Source organism: Trachurus japonicus, chromosome 7, assembly GCF_045865225.1.
Source record: "Trachurus japonicus isolate A0001 chromosome 7, Traja_1.0".
NCBI lineage: Eukaryota > Metazoa > Chordata > Actinopteri > Carangiformes > Carangidae > Trachurus > Trachurus japonicus.
Window position 1 is genome coordinate 33,591,704 of NC_140913.1, and position 21,732 is coordinate 33,613,435.

At 39.4% G+C, this 21,732-nt stretch overlaps 2 protein-coding genes across 2 annotated transcripts; both read left to right on the forward strand.

The window, feature by feature from the left end:
- Positions 1–1,331: 1,331 nt before the first annotated feature.
- camk1gb (calcium/calmodulin-dependent protein kinase IGb) lies at positions 1,332–15,230 on the forward strand. The gene is made up of 12 exons (XM_085783174.1): positions 1,332–1,478; positions 6,137–6,262; positions 6,751–6,825; positions 6,928–7,066; positions 8,307–8,430; positions 8,604–8,679; positions 9,424–9,536; positions 9,657–9,735; positions 10,711–10,798; positions 12,059–12,375; positions 13,685–13,777; positions 14,949–15,230. Exons 1-11 carry the CDS (start codon positions 1,393–1,395, stop codon positions 13,734–13,736), a joined length of 1,275 nt encoding a protein of 424 aa, XP_085639300.1. The 5' UTR covers positions 1,332–1,392; the 3' UTR covers positions 13,737–13,777; positions 14,949–15,230.
- A 5,365-nt stretch (positions 15,231–20,595) lies between these two features.
- Positions 20,596–21,296, forward strand: g0s2 (G0/G1 switch 2). The gene is made up of 2 exons (XM_085782931.1): positions 20,596–20,661; positions 20,820–21,296. Exon 2 carries the CDS (start codon positions 20,840–20,842, stop codon positions 21,206–21,208), a length of 369 nt encoding a protein of 122 aa, XP_085639057.1. The 5' UTR covers positions 20,596–20,661; positions 20,820–20,839; the 3' UTR covers positions 21,209–21,296.
- The last annotated feature ends 436 nt before the right edge of the window (positions 21,297–21,732 follow it).

Genomic DNA, 21,732 nt, shown 5'->3' on the forward strand with positions numbered 1-21,732 from the left:
AATCCCCCTCAGTGCCTCAGCTCTGATTGGATAAACTCATTCTCTTCAACTTTCTAATCCTCATTCAGGTTTTTCATCATTTAGGCAAAAAGAAAAAACAGCTTCTTCTCAGATTATCAAAAAAAAGATCTTTTGAGTATTTCTGTTAAATTTATAATTCATATAAACATTATTTAATCTGCTGTGTGTTAGTTTCTGAGCTGTGCAGAAAACATCAGAGCAACACTGCCCTACAAAGGCAAAGTGCAGAATCTGCATTTAAAAAAATTGACCAATCAAAAGTGTGGCATATTCTCTTCAATCTGGTAGAATTTGATATTGGTACTGCTAAAATTTCCAGAGTTATTGGGCTTTTTATTTTGCTGTCCATCCAAAAAAGCACCGTGAAACCAAGGCAAAGTGCAGTATCTGCAAAGAGTAACTGTACTCCCTACATCCTATAATTTACTCTATGATTCCATTGGAGTAAAACCAAGGCAAAGTGCAGTAGGCCTATCTGTAGCTAATACCAAACCAAAGTGCCGTATCTGCACCAAAACCAAGGCAAAGTGCCGTATCTGTAGCTAATACCAAACCAAAGTGCCGTATCTGCACCAAAACCAAGGCAAAGTGCCGTATCTGTAGCTAATACCAAACCAAAGTGCAGTATCTGCCATAAAATGGTCAGAATTGGTCAGAAAGACAAACTACAAAATACATTTTAATTCAGTCCACCTTTATCTAATCAATTATAGACTTGGTAGTAGTTATTCATAATTTGATGCTTAATAAACCTGACAATGAAAAACACAAAAAGCTGTTTTTTTTTCTCAGTTTGGCATTGTTACAGATACTGCACTTTGCCTTTGTAGGACAGAACAGGTTCCTCCTGTTCCTCCTTGTTTGACTTTGACAGATTATTGTTTGGCTCAGACTCAGACTCTGTCCCACAAGTGTCATCTGGCCCTGGTCTGGCCTGGCACGGCACGGCACGGCTCACACCTTCCTGTGCCATGTGTGGATTAGCGCTCTAACCTTTTGTCTGCCAGACAAAGACTCATCATGTCTGTGTCATCTGCTGCGTCCTCCTGCAGACAGTCTGAGCGGCGCTGCAGACACACACCGCTGCTCTCTCATCGCTATCGTCTCCATGACTCCTCCATAATCCCACAGGACTTTGTCTCTCTGATGATGATGATGATGATGATGTCTGGACATTATTAAGATTATTAGAGGATTATAGCGTTGCTGCCTGTCGCCTCCATGCAGCTGCAGTCAGACCTGCAGGACTGTCTGAGGAACCCGGCGCTCTGCGGCTCGTCTGTGATCAGCGGCATCTGTTCTTACGCCGTCTCTTTCTCTCTGCTCCTGAAAGAACTCCCCGTCGTCGTCGTCGAGGCGTCTGCAGACAGCATGGGTCGTCAGGAGGCCGACTACGTGTGGAAGAAGGACACGGAGAACATCCAGGAGGTGTTCGACATCATGGAGGAGCTGGGATCGTAAGTACATTTCATTTATTTACATTATTGCATTGATTTATCCAAGAATTTATTAATCTGGCTCCTTAGTTTTTGAATGCACAACGCAAATCCTTTCTGTTTTTCTTAAAGGGATAGTTCACCCGAAATTGAAATTTCACTCATTATCTCCTCCCCCTCATGTGGACTAAGGGCTGGGAGAAGTTTCAGAGTCCTCCGTGGCTTCTCTGAGTTACAGGGGGTCTCGGCGTAGCAGTGCATGTCCATATGACGGTTGCAAATGGATACCAACTGTCTTTGTAACAAAAAGACACACCAAAAAACATCCAAATACCTCCATGCGGCTCGTATGTAATGTCCCTCTTGTATTGAAGCCCCGACATGAGAAATTGTTCCGAAAAAAATTAAATAAGTCTATATTTCAAGCTTGTTTGTAGCGGAAGAGAAACAAGCTTGAAATATAGACTTATTTAATTTTTTTCTGGACAATTTCGCATTTCGAGGCTTCAGTACAAGATGGACATTACATACGAGCAGCATGGAGGTATTTGGATGTTTTTTGGTGTGTCTTTTTGTTACGAAGACAATCTGGCTGCTTAGTTTTTGAATGCACAACACAATTTCTTCCTGTTTTTCTTAAAATCCTATTGGAATGTCTATATGTTTTGTCTTATGTTATGTAGTCAGTGATATAAATGAGGACAGCTGCAGTAACTCTTAATTGGCTGAGACATGCCGGGGACACGGCGACATGCTTTTAGACTCTGAACATGTTGTCGTTTGTTGCAGGACAGATTACTGCTTTGATTGGATTAACAGGAGGAATCCTCCTTTACTGCAGTCTTAGACAACAAGACGCTCCGGCTGTTAGAGCGTTAGTCCGACTTTCCTGCTGGCGCCCGGCTGCCGAGTCATCTCCACAGTTCATTCACAAAAACTGTTACACTTTAAATCATTCGTTTTGTATATCTTTAAAGGAGTCGTATCATAATGAAGTGATATCACCATGTGTTTTTTTTTTATTATAAAGCAGCTCTAGGTTCTACATTAATAATGTGAAAGTATCAAAGCCTCAGTCCACAGAGAAATGCACACAGCCTGTATTCAGAAACTGAGCCTTAAAACCAGCCGTCAGGACTTCCTGTCACTTTGTGATGTCACAACAATCAGAAGAGAGACTCAGAGTTTTCTTTCTTTAAATAAAAAATGTTTCAACTCACAAAACAAATGCAAAAAACAAGATTGAAGAGCTGAGAAAATTACAGAATGAATCTATTTGTTGATCCTCAGAAAAATAATCAGCATATATCCATGTAACTGAGTCAAAATTTGAATAATCAAATTTTCTGGTTGCAGCTTCTCAGCTGCTGCTTCTCTTTATGTTACACAGTTTTTAAAGATATTCAGTGACCTCCTTTGGCTTTAGGAAACTGTGAGGGAGGTTCTACACCGTTTTCTGACAGGAATTAATCAGTGAATCAAGAAAGTAAAACCAATAAATGAACCAAATAATGAAAATCATTGTTAGTTGGAAGCCTAAAAGCAGAGAAACTAGAGAGATAACCGGTCACTCTGCACCATTAGAATCGACCCGCGAGTTCATGTTGCCGTATACATCAGACTATAGTGGTGCACACACACACACACACACACTCTTCTGTTCTGGCCTAATTTTTTTTTTCTGCAAGGTCAGCCTTAATGAGCAGCAGGTGTTGAGGCGCTGTGGAGTAATTAAGCAGCGTCTGGAGAACAGAACATGGGTAAATACGGGTGCGAGGAAGTGACATCAATGTGTTGATGGAAACAACAGAGTCGCTGAGGGCTCCGGAGGCGGCGGAGCGTCGCTTTTATCAGAGCGAGGGCGATGAAAAAAAAAACTAATACCAACTCATGTTTAGTGCAATTAGTCTGCAGCAATTATATTCATTCCCCTAAACGAGAACCGGGTGAGACGGAGACAGGATGTTGGAGCTCTCCTTCCTGTTCTCACACGTACATGTTAAGTGTTTTTTTCTTTTTCCATCCGACTCCAGAGAAGAGAATCCAGAGGGAACAGGTGATTGCGTAAAACAAAACGCTGCATGCAGCTTTTCCCCCATTGGGCCGCATCATCATCACACACACAGAGTAAACAACATCCTAATGGTTTCTGAGCAGGACGCCGTCTCCTCAGGCGTCAGATTAACACTCACACCGTCTCATGAAACACAAACTGATTTCTCCTCGGTCCAACATCTTTGGATTTTTAAACCTCGTGGCACCTTATGGCCCAAACGTGTACATTTTGCGTTTCTTTTCTTCAATCCTCAATATCTTGGTCAGTTTAAAAGTTAATTTCATGAATCTTCCCTAGGATGTCTACTTTATGATGATTTTTAATATTCCAGATCCCCTCTATTGTAAAGTCTATAGAATAGGAGATACACGTTTTACATACACGTGTTTCCCATTGACTCCCATTAAAACCACGGAATAAATCTAAACCTTTGCCTTCAAAATAAAGGGAAAACAGGTTTTGGGTCAGAGAACCAGGCCTCCATTGAAACCTTGAGTCTTGGTTTCTTACCTTTGTTTATATTTTGCATTTTTTATGTATCTATAATAGTATAAAACTTGGTCAGGATGTATGTTAAATGTCGACGCTCCTCCAGTCTGTGTGTCAGTGATGACTTCTGATTGCCCTACTTTTTTTTCTTCTGGAGGAGCTGCTGTCTGGTCTGATTGGTGATTTCCCTTAAGAGCCTCAATAAGCTTCGAGGAGATGTTAGGAAGAAAATGAGCTTTGGTAACCGGGGACAAATCAGTCGAGCAGTGGGATGTGAAGCACCGTGGTGCTTCACTGAGCTGGTATACGCAGTTTGTGTGTGTGTGTGTGTGTGTGTGACAAACAGTTGCAACACGGCTTTCTAAAATGTGACACAGTGCACTTATTAGCAAATCCAACAGGCAACATGGGAAATAATAAGGCTGAAAAGCTGGAAGCGTCTTATTTCCCCATGTTGAGTTTTGAATGTGCAGGATGAAAGCTGCTCTTCCTGCTCCTGCACACTGCAACAACTCAAAATCTTGTCCTTTTTCTTGTCAAAACATCTCTGTTTCAAACAAATATTCTCTTGAAATAAGTAGAAAAATCTGCCAGTGAAAGCAAGTTTTTTGTGCGCTTGTAATAAGAAAGAAAAACTTGCTCCACTATCAGATTTTTCTACTTATTTCAAGTGAAAATCTGCTTGAAAGAAGTAAAAAGTGTCTAAAAACAAGCTACTTTTTAATGTGACGAGTCTTATTTTAAGTATAATGAGATTTGTTTTGACTAGAAATAACATTTTGACTAAAAATAAGACAAATATTCTTGAGTTTTTGCAGTGCAGGATGAAAGCTGCTCTCCTTCTCCTGCTCCTGCAGCGGCGAGCCCTGATCTCCGTCCTGCAGGGCCGGCGCCTTACAGACAGAGGCCAGGGCGCCATGTGGCCCCCTCGGCCTTTTGACCCCCGTCTGTTACCTGAGCTGAGCTGTTCTGTTCTGTTACATGCTCATTGATCCCTGCTGCACATGCTCAGTTTCTGTTTCCATTGCGTCAGGGATCAAGAGCCTAATCCACCTGGAGGAACAACTATTCCCAGACAGAGCTGAAGATAGCATGGACACAATAATGAGCCCCTGACTGACATGTGAAAGGTTAAGCCTCAGAGATCTTTGGTGGCTCTTAGTGTAATTGAACCCCTTGATATTGCTATTTCTGTTGCCTGTCTATTAAAATCTGATATTAGTTTGGTGCAATTAGTCAATGGGAAACAACACATTGCAAAAACTCAAAATATTTCCAAGAATATTTGTCTTATTTCTTGTCAAAATGTCTCATTTCTAGTCAAAACTAATCTCTTTCCACTTGAAATAAGACTCATCACCTAAAAATCAACTTGTTTTTACACAGTTTTACTTGTTTCAAACTAATTTTCAATTGAAATAAGTAGAAAAATCTGCCAGTGAAAGCAAGTTTTTTGTGCTTGTAATAAGAAAGAAAAACTTACTCCACTGTCAGATTTTTCTACTTATTTAAAGTGGAAAATTTGCTTGAAAAAATTAAAAATGTGATGATACTTATTTTAAGTATATTTAGATTTATTTTGACTATACAAATGACATTTTGACTAGAAATAAGACAAATATTCTTGGTAAGATTTTGAATTTTTGCAGTGCATTATACTTGCAGATCTTTTAAAAGAGCAGAACTTTAAAGTTTTGTAGATTATATACATAATAGCATCAAATCGTTTTTTTCTTGCTACCTGCAACATTATTCCAGTCCAAATCAACCATCTGCATCCTTGTAGCTTCAACACTGGTCAATAAATAACACTATAATGGTCTAAATAACGACTTCTCATGCATTTCAAACTACAGTCCTGCAAATGAGTCGCTGAAAAACAATAACAATCCCATTTGACCTACAAAAACTTAAGGAACGGAAGCAGACAAAGACTCGAGCTCTGATTGGCTGAGGCTAATAGAAAATAGTCCCATCAAGAGGCCGGTCGGCTCGTTATTGCTCAGATCTAGTTAAAGTTTAACGACCAAGCTCATATCCGCTCGCTGTTCCAGAGCAATCAGCCTTCAGCGTCACTAATAACTTACATTGTGTGTGTGTGTTTGTGTTTGTGTGTTTGTGTGTTGATGAACAGGGGAGCGTTCTCCGAGGTCTACATGGTGAAGGAGAAGAAGACTGGGAAGATGTTTGCCATGAAATGTGTGAAGAAGAAGCAGAAGAGGGATCTCAATCTGGAGAACGAGATCGCCGTGTTGAGGAGGTGAATCAGCCGTGACCTCGACTTTCATCTCGTCTTCGTCATCATCATCGTGTCTGATTCTTTGTTTCTCTACACGGCAAAAACTGAAAATCTTACCAAGAATATTTGTCTTATTTCTAGTCAAAACAAATCTCATTATACTTAAAATAAGACTCATCACATTAAAAAGTACACTTTTTCCTTCTTTCAAGCAGATTTTCACTTGAAAGAAGTAGAGAAATCTGATAGTAGAGCAAGTTTTTCTACAAACACAAAAAACTTGCTTTCACTGGCAGATTTTTCTACTTACTTAAAGTGAAAATATGCTTGAAACAAGTGAAAATGATCTAAAAACAAGTACATTTTTAGGCGATGAGTCTTATTTTAAGTGGAAAGAGACTAGTTTTGACTATTTGACAAGAAATAAGACAAATATTCTTGGAAAGATTTTGAGTTTTTGCAGTGTTGTGTGGTTGTTGTGAAGTAACGTTTTCATTTTTCTCACACAGAATCAAACACGACAACGTTGTGGTGATGGAGGATTTCTATGAAAGTCGGACCCATTACTACCTCATCATGCAGCTGTGAGTTTCTCCAGTTATTATCTATAGCTAATTAATTGATCGAGGTGGTTAATTCAAGACAACAGATCATATTAATGACCGTTATTTATTTCCTCCCCTCAGTGTTTCAGGCGGCGAGCTCTTCGACCGTATCCTGGACCGGGGCGTTTACTCAGAGAAAGACGCCAGCAGCGTGATCCAGCAGGTGCTGCAGGCCGTCGGCTACCTGCACCAGAACGGCGTCGTGCACCGAGACCTCAAGGTCCGAACCCAACATAGAAACATCATCATAACAACAATACACTTGGCCTATACTCACAAAGGAGGTGCACTGCAAAAACTCAAAATCTTTCCAAGAATATTTGTCGTATTTCTTGTCAAAATGTCTAATTTCTAGTCAAAACTAACCTCTTTCCACTTTAAATTAGACTCATCACCTAAAAATTAACTTGTTTTTAGATAATTTTCACTTGTTTCAAACAACTATTCACTTGAAATAAGTAGAAAAATCTGCCAGTGAAAGCAAGTTTTTTTTGTGCTTGTAATAAGGAAGAAAAACTATTAGATTTTTCTACTTATTTCAAGTGAAAATCTGCTTGAAAGAAGTAAAAAGTGTCTAAAAACAAGCTACTTTTTAATGTGATGAGTCTTATTTTAAGTAGAATGAGATTTGTTTTGACTAGAAATAAGACAAATATTCTTGGTAAGATATTTGAGTTTTTGCAGTGTGATACCTTAAGCAGGCTACATCTTTAATTTACATTAAATATTAAGGTATAGGCTATTATCATTAGAGACACTCGTAACATTACATTTTATCACATTATATTTATTTTTGCATCGTTTAATGTAGCAAAATTAGCTTCCACCCTGACATGGCCTGTTAGAAACCAACCACTACAACTCTATCTACCAATTACCAATCATCTCCACCTGTTCATCCATCACAGGTCACACAGGCTGTTTAAATACTATCAATACAACTCTTATATCTGTAGGTAGGCTATGCTACGGCTAACAGCTAGCTCATTTTAGGGGAAACAACAAATTTTTAGTGACAACAAAAGTTAGAAATGTGGGAACATAGGGCTGAGGGAACATAGGAATGACCCCAACCAGCCTGCCCTTGTGCAAAGGTAACACAACTTACTCACTCAAGCTCTTTATTGTATCACATTGGCCTTTATTATATCACATTGGTTTACTTTGGATGAAAACCAAGGTACAAAAATGATAAAATGTTGTTTAATGGGGTCGGGGTTGTGTGCCAGACAGAGCCAGGCTAACAGTTTCCCTCTGGTTCCAGTCTTTATGCTAAGCTAAACATCAATCCTCTAATCGATGTCCTGGCAAGAAAAAGCAGATCAGAGTTTCCAAACTTCAGCTCCATGTAGCTACAGCAGTGATGATGCTGCTTTTATATAAAGTGAAGTATCTTCTTCATTCTCTGAACGTCTCTCCTGTCTCGTCTGTGTGTCTCCGTCTCCGTCTCCGTCGTGCAGCCTGAGAACATCCTCTACTACAGCCAGGACGAAACCTCCAAGATCATGATCAGTGACTTCGGCCTCTCCAAGATGGTGGACAACGGCATCATGTCGACGGCCTGCGGAACGCCGGGATACGTAGGTGAGCAGCTCCGAGTCCGACTCATTAAACATGTATGAAGGACACTGACTGAGCGCAAAGTAGGTCAGAGAAACATAAAGACACACTGACTGGGGGGAGGCGAGACAGACAATACACCGTTTCTCTAATTAGAGTGGCGCTCATTCGAGTTTTTTTTGTTTTTCTCTCTTCAGCTCCTGAAGTTTTGGCTCAGAAGCCGTACAGCAAGGCGGTGGACTGCTGGTCGATCGGAGTCATCACATACATCCTGTGAGTAAAAAAAACATTGAAGAAGAAGTAGAAACTAACATTTGAGCTGTTTGTAATAAATCTAAATCATGAATCTGCTCTAGGATTTTCAGATTAAAAGCCTCGGCTGGTTGTGTTTGTGTTTTTAACATGTAGTCAGGCAATCTAGCTCATTTTGGACCCAAAAATAGAACTAATTGTAACAGAATGTTTTTCATCATATATCATTTCTTTGAGGTGTCCAGAACAACATACCAAAAGTCCTAAGAAATCCTAGTTGGGGAAATATGTTTAATTCTCATCAATCCAAGATTGATTTACTATATAAAGTCTATGGTGCCAATAAGGCCAGAAAACAATGCAACCCAATGGGGCTATTTTTTTCCTTTACTGCTATCACAATGAAACTTTACACAATGAAAGTATTCATGAAATGTAACATTTTTTGTATTACAAGTTTCTTTGAAAATGAATTTGAATATGCAAATGAGCCATACACAATATGCCCAAAATACACCCGAATAGGCTTATTTTTTTCCTTTACTCCTACCACAATGAAACTTCACACAATGACACAGTTACCTACATACAGAAAACTGATGCAGTGATTGAGCCACAGCACCACCTGCTGGCCGTTTACTAGACTTACAACACACTCACATCATGATAACACACACAGTCGAGCACTTTATTGATTTTTTTTTTGTTATTTTTAACAACAAGTAACAACACTGATGAACTGCTCTTGCTGTGTGATTATTACAGACTCTGTGGGTATCCTCCGTTCTACGAGGAGAGCGAGACACGACTCTTCTCCAAGATCATGAAGGCCCAGTACGAGTTCGACTCGCCCTTCTGGGACGACATCTCTGAGTCTGGTGAGAGAGACGGCTGGAGGAAAAGATTTTTAATCAGCACAGACATGTTGAATTATCTGCTTTTACTCCTCCACACAGTGAGGGAAAACTCCTCTAACGTCCTCGTCTTTCTCTCTGCAGCTAAAGATTTCATCCGTAACATGATGCAGAAGAATCCCAGCATGCGCTACAGCACCGACCAAGCGCTCAGACATCCCTGGTGAGTGTCGCACATGATGATGATAATTACATTATAGTGCATTGAACCTGTGGGTTGACAAATCATTAGCAAAGAAAACAAAAAGGAGAAATGAAGTCTCCCCTTGTTTCAGTTCAGTCCTGAATGTCCGGTGTTTCTTTATCTTTAAAACAAAAAGTGCTTACTCGGCCTCTGCATTGCATTGTGACAGGATCAGAGTTTGACTGCCAACATTTTTGAGATGTTGTCGTGGGGCCAAGTCCTGAGCCACTGCACCGCACTAAACTCAAAGTGTCTTTCAGGGTGAAACTAGTTTTGATAATATGAGTAGGCTATACTGCAAAAACTCAGAATATTTCCAAGAATATTTGTCTTATTTCTTGTCAAAATGTCTCATTTCTAGTCAAAACTCATCTCTTTCCACTTAAAATAAGACCAAGATCATCTAAAAATCTACTTATTTTTAGATAATTTTCACTTGTTTCAAATAAATTTTCATTTGAAATAAGTAGAAAAAGCGAAGGTTTTTTGAGCTTGTAATAAAAAAAGAAAAACTTGCTCCACTATCAATTTTTTCTACTTATTTCAAGTGAAAATATGCTTGAAAGAAGTAAAAAAAAAAGTGTCTAAAAACAAGCGACTTTTTAATGTTATGAGTCTTATTTTAAGTATAATGAGATTTGTTTTGACTGGAAATGACATTTTGACTAGAAATAAGACAAATATTCTTGGTAGGATTTGGGGTTTTTGCAGTGTAAATGCTTTCCTGCAACACAATTTGGTTGTAAAACGTCCTCGTGGTTAAAATAACATCCAGTGGTTTCGGTGATAACGGTTTTTTTTCGGTGCATAGCTCGATCCTTAACAGACTTCCTGGTGACATTTTATGAAAGAAGTTGATCCGGTCTCTGTCCGGTCACACAGGGTGGAGATGGGATTAACTCTTAAACCTTAAAATAAATTGAAACGTTCCGCTCTGTCATCTCTTCTCTGCAGGATTATCGGAAAGACGGCGCGGAGCCAGGACATCTACTATTCGGTCAGTGTGCAGATCCAAAAGAACTTTGCCAAGTCCAAGTGGAAGGTCAGTTGCTATTGATTCTCCTCCTGACTCTGATGTCGTGCTAAGCTCATTGAGGACCTGCAGTTTACACTAGATTAATCAGGTGCCTCTTTAAAAACCTTCCTGATTAAGGACAGTTTAACGAGCCGCTGAGTGGTGGTGATGTAGGACTCTTCCTGTCAGGACAAAAATGAGACCAAGACATGAAGCTGTTGCAGGACACACAGGTGCATCTCAATAAACCAGAATATAATGGAAAAAGTTTATTTATGTCAGTAATTCAATTCAAAAAGTGAAACTAATACATGATATAGATCCATTACACTTGGTACTGATTATGGTTTCACATTTTAATGAAGACCTAAAATTCAGTATCTCAAAAAATGTGCTTATTCCAATTAAAAAAAGCAAAAAATTGTGGTAACCCTTTAATTTACAGGCTGCTAATTACGTAATAATGTCAAGAAATAGCCTAGAAATAACAGTCAGTTTCATAGTAATGTCATGTTTTTCATAAATGCAAAAGATTACACATGCTTTGAATTTTTTGGAAAAGGCCAGAATTTTTCTCCACCAAGTCGTTGCAATTGACCGTCTATTCTTATATTATTTCTTGACATTATTATGTAATTAGCGGCCTGTAAATTAAAGGGTTACCTAACATTTTTAATACGGAAATGCTGGCCTTCTGAAAAGTATGTCCATCTACGTACAGTAAATGCACTCTATACTTGGACTTGAACTACTGGAAATGGACTTTTCCATGATATTCACTGCAAAAACTCAAAATCTTTCCAAGAATATTTGTCATATTTCTTGTGAAAATGTTTCATTTCTAGTCAAAACTAATCTCTTCCCACTTAAAATAAGACTCATCACCTAAAAATTTACTTGTTTTTAGATCATTTTCACTTGTTTCAAACAAATTTTCACTTGAAATAAGTAGAAAAATCTGCCAGTGAAAGCAAGTTTTTTGTGCTTGTAATAAGGAAGAAAAACTTGCTCCACTATCAGATTTTTCTACTTATTTCAAGTGAAAATATGCTTGAAAAAGTAAAAAGTGTCTAAAACAGGCTACTTTTTAATGTGATTTTACATATAATGAGATTAGTTTTGACTAGAAATAAGACAAATATTCTTGGAAAGATTTTGAGTTTTTGCAGTGTTCTAATGTATTGAGATGCACCTGCATAGTAAATGTCAAACCAAAACATCTGTAAAACAGCTGTTAGAGTGAAGCTTTTTGTTTTTGTTTTTTTCCAACCACGTTGAACTTTGCAGCAAGCCATCAACGCGGCCGTGGCTATCAACCACATGAAGAAGCTGCAGCAGGCGCACTCGGAGCTGGCGCTCAGACAGTCCAGCATCCCCGACATCAAGATCAGCGACTTGTCCACGCCGCCGAAGAACAGCGGCAACGGCAACGCAACAGCGGGGACGAGTCACAACATGATGGCGCTGCCCCCGGCCCCCACGGAGCTGAAGAGCCACTACCACACGCTGAAGGCCAGCCAGAGCCACGGCGCAGCGCAGCACGCCCCCAGCATCGCCGAGCAGGGAAAACACGTCTACCACTCGGAGCCCGCCAACCTCAACGGGTCAGTAGCTACCGGCCGCAGCCTCGCGTCTTCTCATGTGCACACTGCAAAAACTCAAAATCTTTCCAAGAATATTTGTCCTTTTTCTTGTTAAAATGTCTCAATTTTAGTCAAAACTAATCTCTTTCCACTTAAAATAAGACTCATCGCCTAAAAAGTAACTTGTTTTTAGATAATTTTCACTTGTTTCAAAATAATTTTCAATTGAAATAAGTAGAAAAATCTGCCAGTGAAAGCAAGTTTTTTGTGCTTCTAATAAGAAAGAAAAACCTCCACTGTCAGATTACTTTTCTTACTTATTTGAAAAAAGTAAAAAGTGTCTAAAAACAAGCTACTTTTTAAATGTGATGAGTCTTATTTTAAGTAGAATTAGATTTATTTTGACTAGAAATGACATTTTGACTAGAAATAAGACAAATATTCTTGGTAAGATTTAGAATTTTTGCAGTGCATTGGTCCATATCGGTGACAACCTGATGTTGCCACTGGCTGTGTACATCGAATGTTGTGCCTATAGTCAACCCAGTATCATATATTTAAGCAATATATCACAACAGGCTGTGGTATATGCTCATTATACTATGTTAGCCGTGGTAACAACCCCCTTAGCCGTGGTATAATGAGCATATACCACGGATTGCTTTTATAAAACGGTTACCAATAATGACAATATGAAAGAGGAATACGCAATCAATTTCATGTAGTTTTACTCAGCCAGAAATACATATTATCCAATAAAATATCCCCACTGTGATTGCCGGATTTCAACTTTCCGTTTTATAAAATGTAACCACCCTAGCGACATAGCAACAACAAGCAAGCAAGTGATTATGTACATTCACTGAGCGAATATTTTGAAAATAAAATATATATTTCTAATCAAAGGGCATTTTTATGCAGAAACTACCTAAAAATATAGATTTTTCCTCTAAAAATGATAGAAATATTTGCTATGTTTATGTTCTCACAGCCGTAAGCTTGAAAGTCCCGTGATGTGAATAGTCAGAAGAAATGTAACAGTCTTACAATTTAAGAGCCGTTATTGTAAACCCTCTATGTTTTTGCACTTTGGACCAACGTAGCCAAAGTACATTTTATATGAGACTGGGTTGGCATAGTATGCAGAATTCAGTCATCAATGGTTTGGGATTTTTGGATTAATTAAAGGTTAATGTTTGTGGTCCCGGTGGGGGGTTGGGGGGCCTTTAAGTTACCTCTTGCCCGGGGCCCCCAGAGTGTCTAGGAACGCCCCTGCTCATGTGGTTCTGACTCCACGACCCGGGACTAAACCTCTGTGTTTGACTTCCAGGTACGGGAAGAACCACAAGACCACGCAGACCGGAGTCTGCTCCGTCATGTGAAGGCTGCATTAAGTTCACATTGAGGAAAACCATTTTACTTGGTGAGTTCAAGTCAAACATTTACACATACTGTTTATGTTATAATAAAATACAGGACAAGTCAGAGTGGTATTTGAATTACACCAGGTATTTTCACAGGTTTTTAATCTATTTTTTTTACAAGTTTTATTACATTTTCCCTTTCATTTTAAAAGAACAATACATCCCCTGACAAATTTAATACATAGAAATAAAATGGTAACACTTTATAATAAGTACACACTACTAAGCATTAGTTAAGCGTTAATAAATACTGAAGTCTTCACTTATAACACTGAATACTCATTAGTATGTAGTTTATAAATACAGTTAGTGCTTATCAATGATGTGTAAAACATGTTTAACTGTGTTTATAAACTACATGCTAATGAGTATACGTGTTATAAATGATGAATTCAGTATTTAAAGCTTAAAGGGATACTTCAACATTTTCATTTTGGCAAATTGGCCCATTGCCATAATCCCTATAGTCATAGCAGTAGGTTTGTTACCTTTAATTGTCGGTGCAAGCTATTTTTAGAACGGCGGAGCAGAGCCGTGAGCTGCTCAGAGCTACACTACGGAGGCTAAAGGGATTTCTTGGTTTCCCTCATCAAACTCATCAAATACACAATCCAACAACTCCACAACGCTCTGGTGGACAAGTTGTGACCTGCACATTCACCACGCTATGAGATAATAACACAACGTTACCAGACAGAGTTGTTTTAGAGGGAAATGCAGAGACTGCTTGATGAAAAACTGTCCCTGATCAGCGGTTTTGCATGAATTTGCCTCTAAAACAACTCTGTCTGGTAACGTTCTTTTATTATTTCATAGCGTTATTCTGTTATTATCTCACACACACACACACACACACACACACACACACACACACCTGAATAAACCTCCTCTCGGGTTTATTCTGCTTTCTCTCTGTCTCTCTCTGTCTTGTTTACCTTTCCAGCACCTGTTGGTGCAATAAAACTTTATGTAAGGCCTTTGTCATAGCAGACATTTGACTCTGTCATCAGTGAGCTATGACAGTGTGACTGTGACCCGGATTCCAGCTATTATTCATTTTATTATTAACATCTGTGTTTTGTTTTTTATGTTTATCTAGGAGTTTTATTGCTCTAGCATAAAGGATAATTGTGTGTGTGTCTGTGTGTGTCTGTGTGTGTCGTCCTGCAGGTCAGTGTTGCTGTGCAGACTCGGCATGCAGCTGTTTTGTGTCGCCAGCTCCCGGCCGGGCGCTGAGAGAGAGCGATGAGACGAAGCTGACGATCCTCTGACGGACCTGAAGGTCTGCCAGCTCCACGCAGCCTGTGTGTGGGATAACTCGTTTTGGAAAGAGTGCCTACGTGAAGCTAACCCAACAACCTACACACACACACACACACACACACAGACACACACACATTCAGAGACTCACAGGGTTGACTTCAGTTGAGGAGATTTCAGTCGGCGTTCGGAGGCTCGTCCCTCAGAGGAGGAGGAGGAAGAGGAAGACGAGGAGGAGGAGGGCAAATGATGGGCTCGTTGGGTCCATCCCATATGAAATCAAGACATTTGACTCATCAGAGCACTTAGTGTCCAGATTATTATGAACCATGGTTACACATTGTTGATAAAAAAGATTCATAATGCAATAAGAAAATTAATTGCAACTGTATTTTCATCGTGCCGTAGCAGCCTGCTCAGTAGGACACATAGGAACTCTGCATGCTACACGCCATACTGCTAAAGTCTACTCTTTTAAAATTGTGTTATGTTTTATTTTTCTAAAGTATTTGCTTCCTTTTTAAAAAAAATAAAGAAATAAATAAAACTCATGCACACACACACACACACATATATATATACTGTATGTATATGTTAAGACTGACGAATCCCTGACAGTGTTAATCCCTAACTCACCACCTCAACCAGCTAGGATTTAAAATGTCACTGTAATAGATGTCTTTGTGTGGCTTTGTATTGATACGTCCAGAAGTTATTATTGATTCCTGTTTGTTCATAAATAAAGCCTGTGCAGAATTTCCATTTGTCTTGTTTTTTTTTTGCCGTTTTATTTTTCTTGAAATAGATTAAATAGATAGAAATCTGAGTTCAGGGAGTGAGTTGATCATTTTTAACATATTTCTCAAGACCCTAGTTCACATTGGCTGAGTATTGTTTTGATAACAAGAAGGAAACACTGTCACTGACTGATGTTAAAGCAGAAGTAAGTGATATATTTGTGTTAATATAAGTCTTAAATAGTTATATCTTCCGACAGCAATCACTTACATAGAGTGTTTGGACCGAAACACGGGTCTGTCAGTCCCTCTGCTCTGCTCTGAGCCGAGGAGAAAACATTTATCGTATCCTACAGTTTTTATCCAATGAGGAGAGAGAACGGCATGCAGGGCTGTGTGTGCAGCCAAGGGACGCCGTGAATGTGGCGACGTAGGGACGAGGACTGTTATGGTGCGTTCAAGGAAACTCGTATTTTTCCGACCGTGAAGTGGTACCAGTTCGATCTGGTACGAGTTCACCGGTCGGAAGTTACGAGTGGCCGTTATAGTGACTTTCACCGGTAAAACAGGTCGGAAAAACACAAGTGGGTTGCCTGGAACGCTACAAAGTCGTAAGTTGTGACTTGAAGCTGTAATTTACGATTTCAAAAGCCTGCCTGGAACGCAGCATTAGCCAAAACGACCGGACCACTTACTTCTGCTTTAATATAAACAAGGCCCATTTAGCTATTTTATTTTGATTCAAACTTTGCACACACACCAACAAGATATTTTCTCACCCACATTCACACCACTCTTTTACATCAGTCCCCACACACCAAAACCATTTTTATGGTTTTCAGCTTGTTTTTGTTATTGCAGTGCAATTTGCAAGGTAAGAAACCAGGCCTCAAGGTTTCAATGGAGGCCTGGTTCTCTGACCCAAAACCTGTTTTGCCTTTATTTTGAAGGCAAAGGTTTAGATTTATTTGGTTTTCATGGAAAAAGCATTTTAATATGTCAGGATTACAGTATATTGAAAATACGTGGTTTTAATGGGAGTCAATGGGAAACACGTGTATGTAAAACGTGTATCTCCTATTCTATAGACTTTACAATAGAGGGGATCTGGAATATTAAAAATCATCATAAAGTAGACATCCTATGGAAGATTCATGAAATTAACCTTTAAACTGACCGAGATATTGAGGATTGGGGAAAAAAACCCCGCAAAATGTACACGTTGGGGCCCTTATGGTGCCACGAGGGTTCAAATTGAAACAACAGTAAATAAACCTCCTTTACCTGGTATTTGTAATTAAACTCACCTCCAAACCAATCACCAGACTGTTCTCCTTCAGCAGATTAGGTGACACATCGGCTGCTCGGGCACAGACAGGATTACCGAGAGCACAGCAGCAGGTTTCAGACACTGTGAATTACATTGAGCCTTTAGATACAAAACAAATCCCAGCTACTGGAAGTTTCAAACATCTGAATCAGGATAAGAAGCTGGAAATCCTTCCGACACGTCTGGACCTTCATGTTGACAGACTGGCCTTATCTTTACTGTAAACCTGCATCACATGCATCACATCTCTTCAGCTGGAAACATAAAGTTTAAATCAAATTATGTAATAAAAAAAAAACTGATTCCATTTACAGTGTGATCCCCTTTGATGCACTGCAAAAACTCAAAATCTTTCCAAGAATATTTGTCTTATTTCTTGTCAAAATGTCTCATTTCTAGTCAAAACTAATCTCTTCCCACTTAAAATAAGACTCATCATCACCTAAAAATTAATTTGTTTTTAGATAGTTTTCACTTGTTTCAAACTAATTTTCAATTGAAATAAGTAGAAAAATCAGCCAGTGAAAGCAAGTTTTTTGTGCTTGTAAAAAGAAAGAAAAACTTGCTCCACTATCAGATTTTTCTACTTATTTCAAGCAAAAATATGCTTGAAAAAAATAAAAAGTGTCTAAAAACAAGCTACGTTTTAATGTGATGAGTCTTATTTTAAGTATAATGAGATTTGTTTTGACTAGAAATTACATTTTGACTAGAAATAAGACAAATATTCTTGGTAAGATATTTGAGTTTTTGCAGTGTACTGTAAACCTGCATCACATCTCTTGAACTGGAAACAAATCTAAATCAAATTATGTAATTTAAAAAAAACTGATTCCATTTACAGTGTGATCCCCTTTGATGTTTACACCATCAGACACTCTATGTTCTCCTCTGAGCTCAGGTCCGGTACAGAAACAGAAACAGACCGTTCATTCACGCAGGAGAACCCAGAAATTTGGGGTAAAGGTCTCCAAACAGTCTCAACCTTTTCCCAACAGATGCTGAGAATCCACACGCAGCTGCTGCTCGTGGAGGAAGAGTATTGACGGAGGAACTGTGGAGATATCTATCAGGAGCAGCGCTTGAGGAAAGTCTGAGCAGTGAAACTGATCAACAGGGGGAAAGGTTGTTCACGAATTTAACCAAATTTCATAACAAAAGTTCAAATGTGGAACAACAACCACCAAAAGTGATTGCGCCATAACCGAAGTGGGAGAGTGGTGTTTTTTTTTTCTTTTTTCTTTTAGTTTTCAGTGTTTTGAAAGTTTGTTCTTGCTTTTCTTCATATTTTGCAATCGTGGGCGTTTTGTAATGATAAAATATCATGGCCTGACTGTCAGAGGGTTAAACAAACACCGCAGCTCTGCAGCCATGCTGGCAATTCTCTGAGGCTGACCTAAATTTATGTCTTAAATGTTGACAGTGATAATTTTAGCACGCAGATGTTTATTATACGATATTATTAGTTCACTGAGTTAGCATGCTAATGTGTGTGGTATGATAACTATCTCTAAACACACAGCACAGCTGAGGCAGATCTGAATGTGATTGGTCCTGTAGAAAAGAAAGTTCTGTTTTGGTTGAATGATGACACAAAAGTACCAGTACAACACATCCTGAGGCGACCACCAAGGTGTCAACCACAAGTTTTATTAAAGTATTTCAACAACAAAGTGTCAGTCTCATCATGGCTTTGAAGGAAAATTTAAAAGATGACCACAGTGAGTAGGATTCATCATCTGGGGGCCATGAATGTGATAACAAAGCGTTTGCCACATTGAGAAGATGTTTGTTTTTGTTTTGTTTTTAGAAATTTTACAACTTTTTTCTCAAATTTTTTTCTAGAAATGTTTTTATTTATTTATTTTAGAAATTGTACAACTTTTTTCTAGAATTTTTTTTTTTTTTTGGAAATGTTACCCCTTTTTCTAGAATTTTTCCCACTTCTAGAAATGTTAAATGTTTTTGGAGAAATTGTACCACATCTTCCCAGAAATTCCTCTACGATATTTCCAAAAATTCCTGCCATTAGCCCTAATATGAATGTACATTGACTAAAAAAAAGAAATATTTGTACACAGTATGTCTGGTGTTTGCTTCAAAATTTTGTCCAATGAGGGGCCATGGTCTAATTTGTGTCAATTTAGGGGTCCTTGATGTAAAAAAAAAAAAAGAAGTTTGAGAACCACTGTGTTAAGATATTTTAATAATGAGTGAACAACACTTTGACCTGCAGGTGGAGCCAGAGAGACAGTCAGGAGGAGAGCACAGTCAGAGGTTCTCCGTAGTGATAAATCCATAATATCCAAAGCCACTCACATGACTAACAGTGAAAGTAGATTATATGTTACGGTGCAGAGAATCAGGCAGCGTGCACATGCTGAACCAGCTGGCAGATGTTTTGTGACGTTTTCACGCTTGTCGTTTTCCCTGAACGCTTATCACGCTTGTTTCTATGTGTCAAAGATCAGACACATTGCACAACTCACTTGGCTGATTCCCTCCTCTCCTGCGGCAAGAAAAAGGAGGTCAAAGGGCAGATAGTTTCAGATGAACTAACACACACACACACATATACACACACACGTTAACCCCTGCAATCTCCTCCTGCTTCATTGTCAGCTCCATTGTCAGACGGCGTACATGAGCCCGAGCAGCTCGGAGCTGCATGATTAAGGGGGATTCTGTTGAAGCTTATCTTCTAATGAAGCTTATCTCTCCGTGGTCAATAAGGGCTCCTATTCCATGTGTTACCATACAGTGTCTGTCAACCAATAAATGGGATTGGCTTCCCAAAGTTCCTCATACGGTGATTGGACGCCACTCGGGCTCTCCTGATGAGGATCAATGTGTCCACGCAACACAAACCAGTCACTGGTGTTGTTCAATGTTCAGAAACATGCAGCGTTTTGGATGCTCATATGAGTTATAACCATCTGTAACAGTCTGGCTGGTATTGTTTTCACCTTGTGTCCTCATGGCTAAATATGATGTTGGCAGAACCACCACATACTCAGTCCTGAATACTTTGGCAGGTTCCCTGTGGACCGATTTGTCTCTGTGATAGTGATACGATACTGAGATCAACTGAAGGTCAAGTTTGAAGGTACATGTGGGTTTGAATAATGAATTAAACTACTGAATATACGCTTGTTTTTAGACGTCAACAACATGTGGATGGCTGTTGTTGTTGCTGCAGCTGCTGGTGTGATGTCATCAGTGTATGTTTATCGTACGCTGCAGATTGCTGCATGTTTGGAGTTCTTACATCTTACTCATGTGATGACAGAATCACAGTTTCACCTACATCGAGTGTGTGTGCTTCACTTCTGGTGGTGGAAAGACATGCCCTTTCACCCGAACAAGCCCCTCACGTCCAAAACGCAATTGCAGCACAAGTGGCCTCATGAATATTCATTTTGTCTCCAACTGTGGGAGTTGACCAGACTCCACTTGTGTTTAAATTGCAGGATCTGCCCCTCGTCTCTTTGCCTGCAAATGCTTGACTTGGCCGAACACTGAGAAAAAGTCTGAATTTTTTGACGTGTGCAACAAAGTGAGTATCTGCCTATCACTATTACTACAGTATCAGTGCTTTGTGTCAAGTAGAAAGATCGATTTTAGTCAAATCACATTCATTTAAAGTCAAACAATAGTCCCTTGGACGATTGTGCCTAATGATGTCTTGTACAATTTTTGTTTTTCCATCAACAGCTTAATCAAGAAACAGAAACATGGAAACCATAAATGAGTTCATCCCATTTGCCAAGGAGATGTTGAGCCAGAGGCCGAACCGGAGGATGGTGAAGATGTACGTGCTCGGCTCCACTATGGCGATGCTGGGAATGGTTGGCGGACTGGTGGAGACGGTTCTCCTGCCGTTCGTGGACCGGGAGCCCGTGGAGGACCAAGTGCTGGACCTTTACATTGAGAGGAGCGTGGAGAAAAAGGAGGTGAAGAGGAAACGCTCCGTCGTGTTTCGTCCCGAGGTCACAGATGTCGAGGAGACGGAGACGGAGATGGAGTCGATCGAGGAGGCCAAGGCCAAACATCTGGTGAAAGCTGGGCGGAGAATGTCGAGCAACCGCCTTCATGCTTCTTAAAGAAAACTCTCCTCTCCGAATGTAAATGGACACTGCAGTTACAATGTTGATGGCAATGGTGGTAGATTAAATCACCAAGTTAAAGTGGCCCCTTTGTACTCATTCTTTTCTTTCAGTTTTGGTTTATTATGCAATTAGTCCCAATGGAATGGCAAAAAAAAACTTAGATGTGTGGCTACACTGACAACTGCAGGGTACAGTGACGTCCGGCTGCTGGGCAGCAGAGTCTTGTGGGTGTGATGTGATGTGATGATGTGTTGGAAAAACAGAGAATGTGTGTGAATTAACTCCTTTTGAAATGGAATAAAAATATTTTTCAGCTAGAGACTGAGTCAGGTCATGATTTTAGTGTATGGCATGAAAATGAAGATGTATTGCAGGGACAGAGTTACAGCTAACGATACTTGTCTTTCTTTCTTTCTTTCTGCTGATCATTTTCTTGATTGATGATGGAAATAGTGAAAAATATCAGTCGTATAGGCTACACCAGTTTTTTTCTTTTTAAGAAAGGAAGAAATATTTTG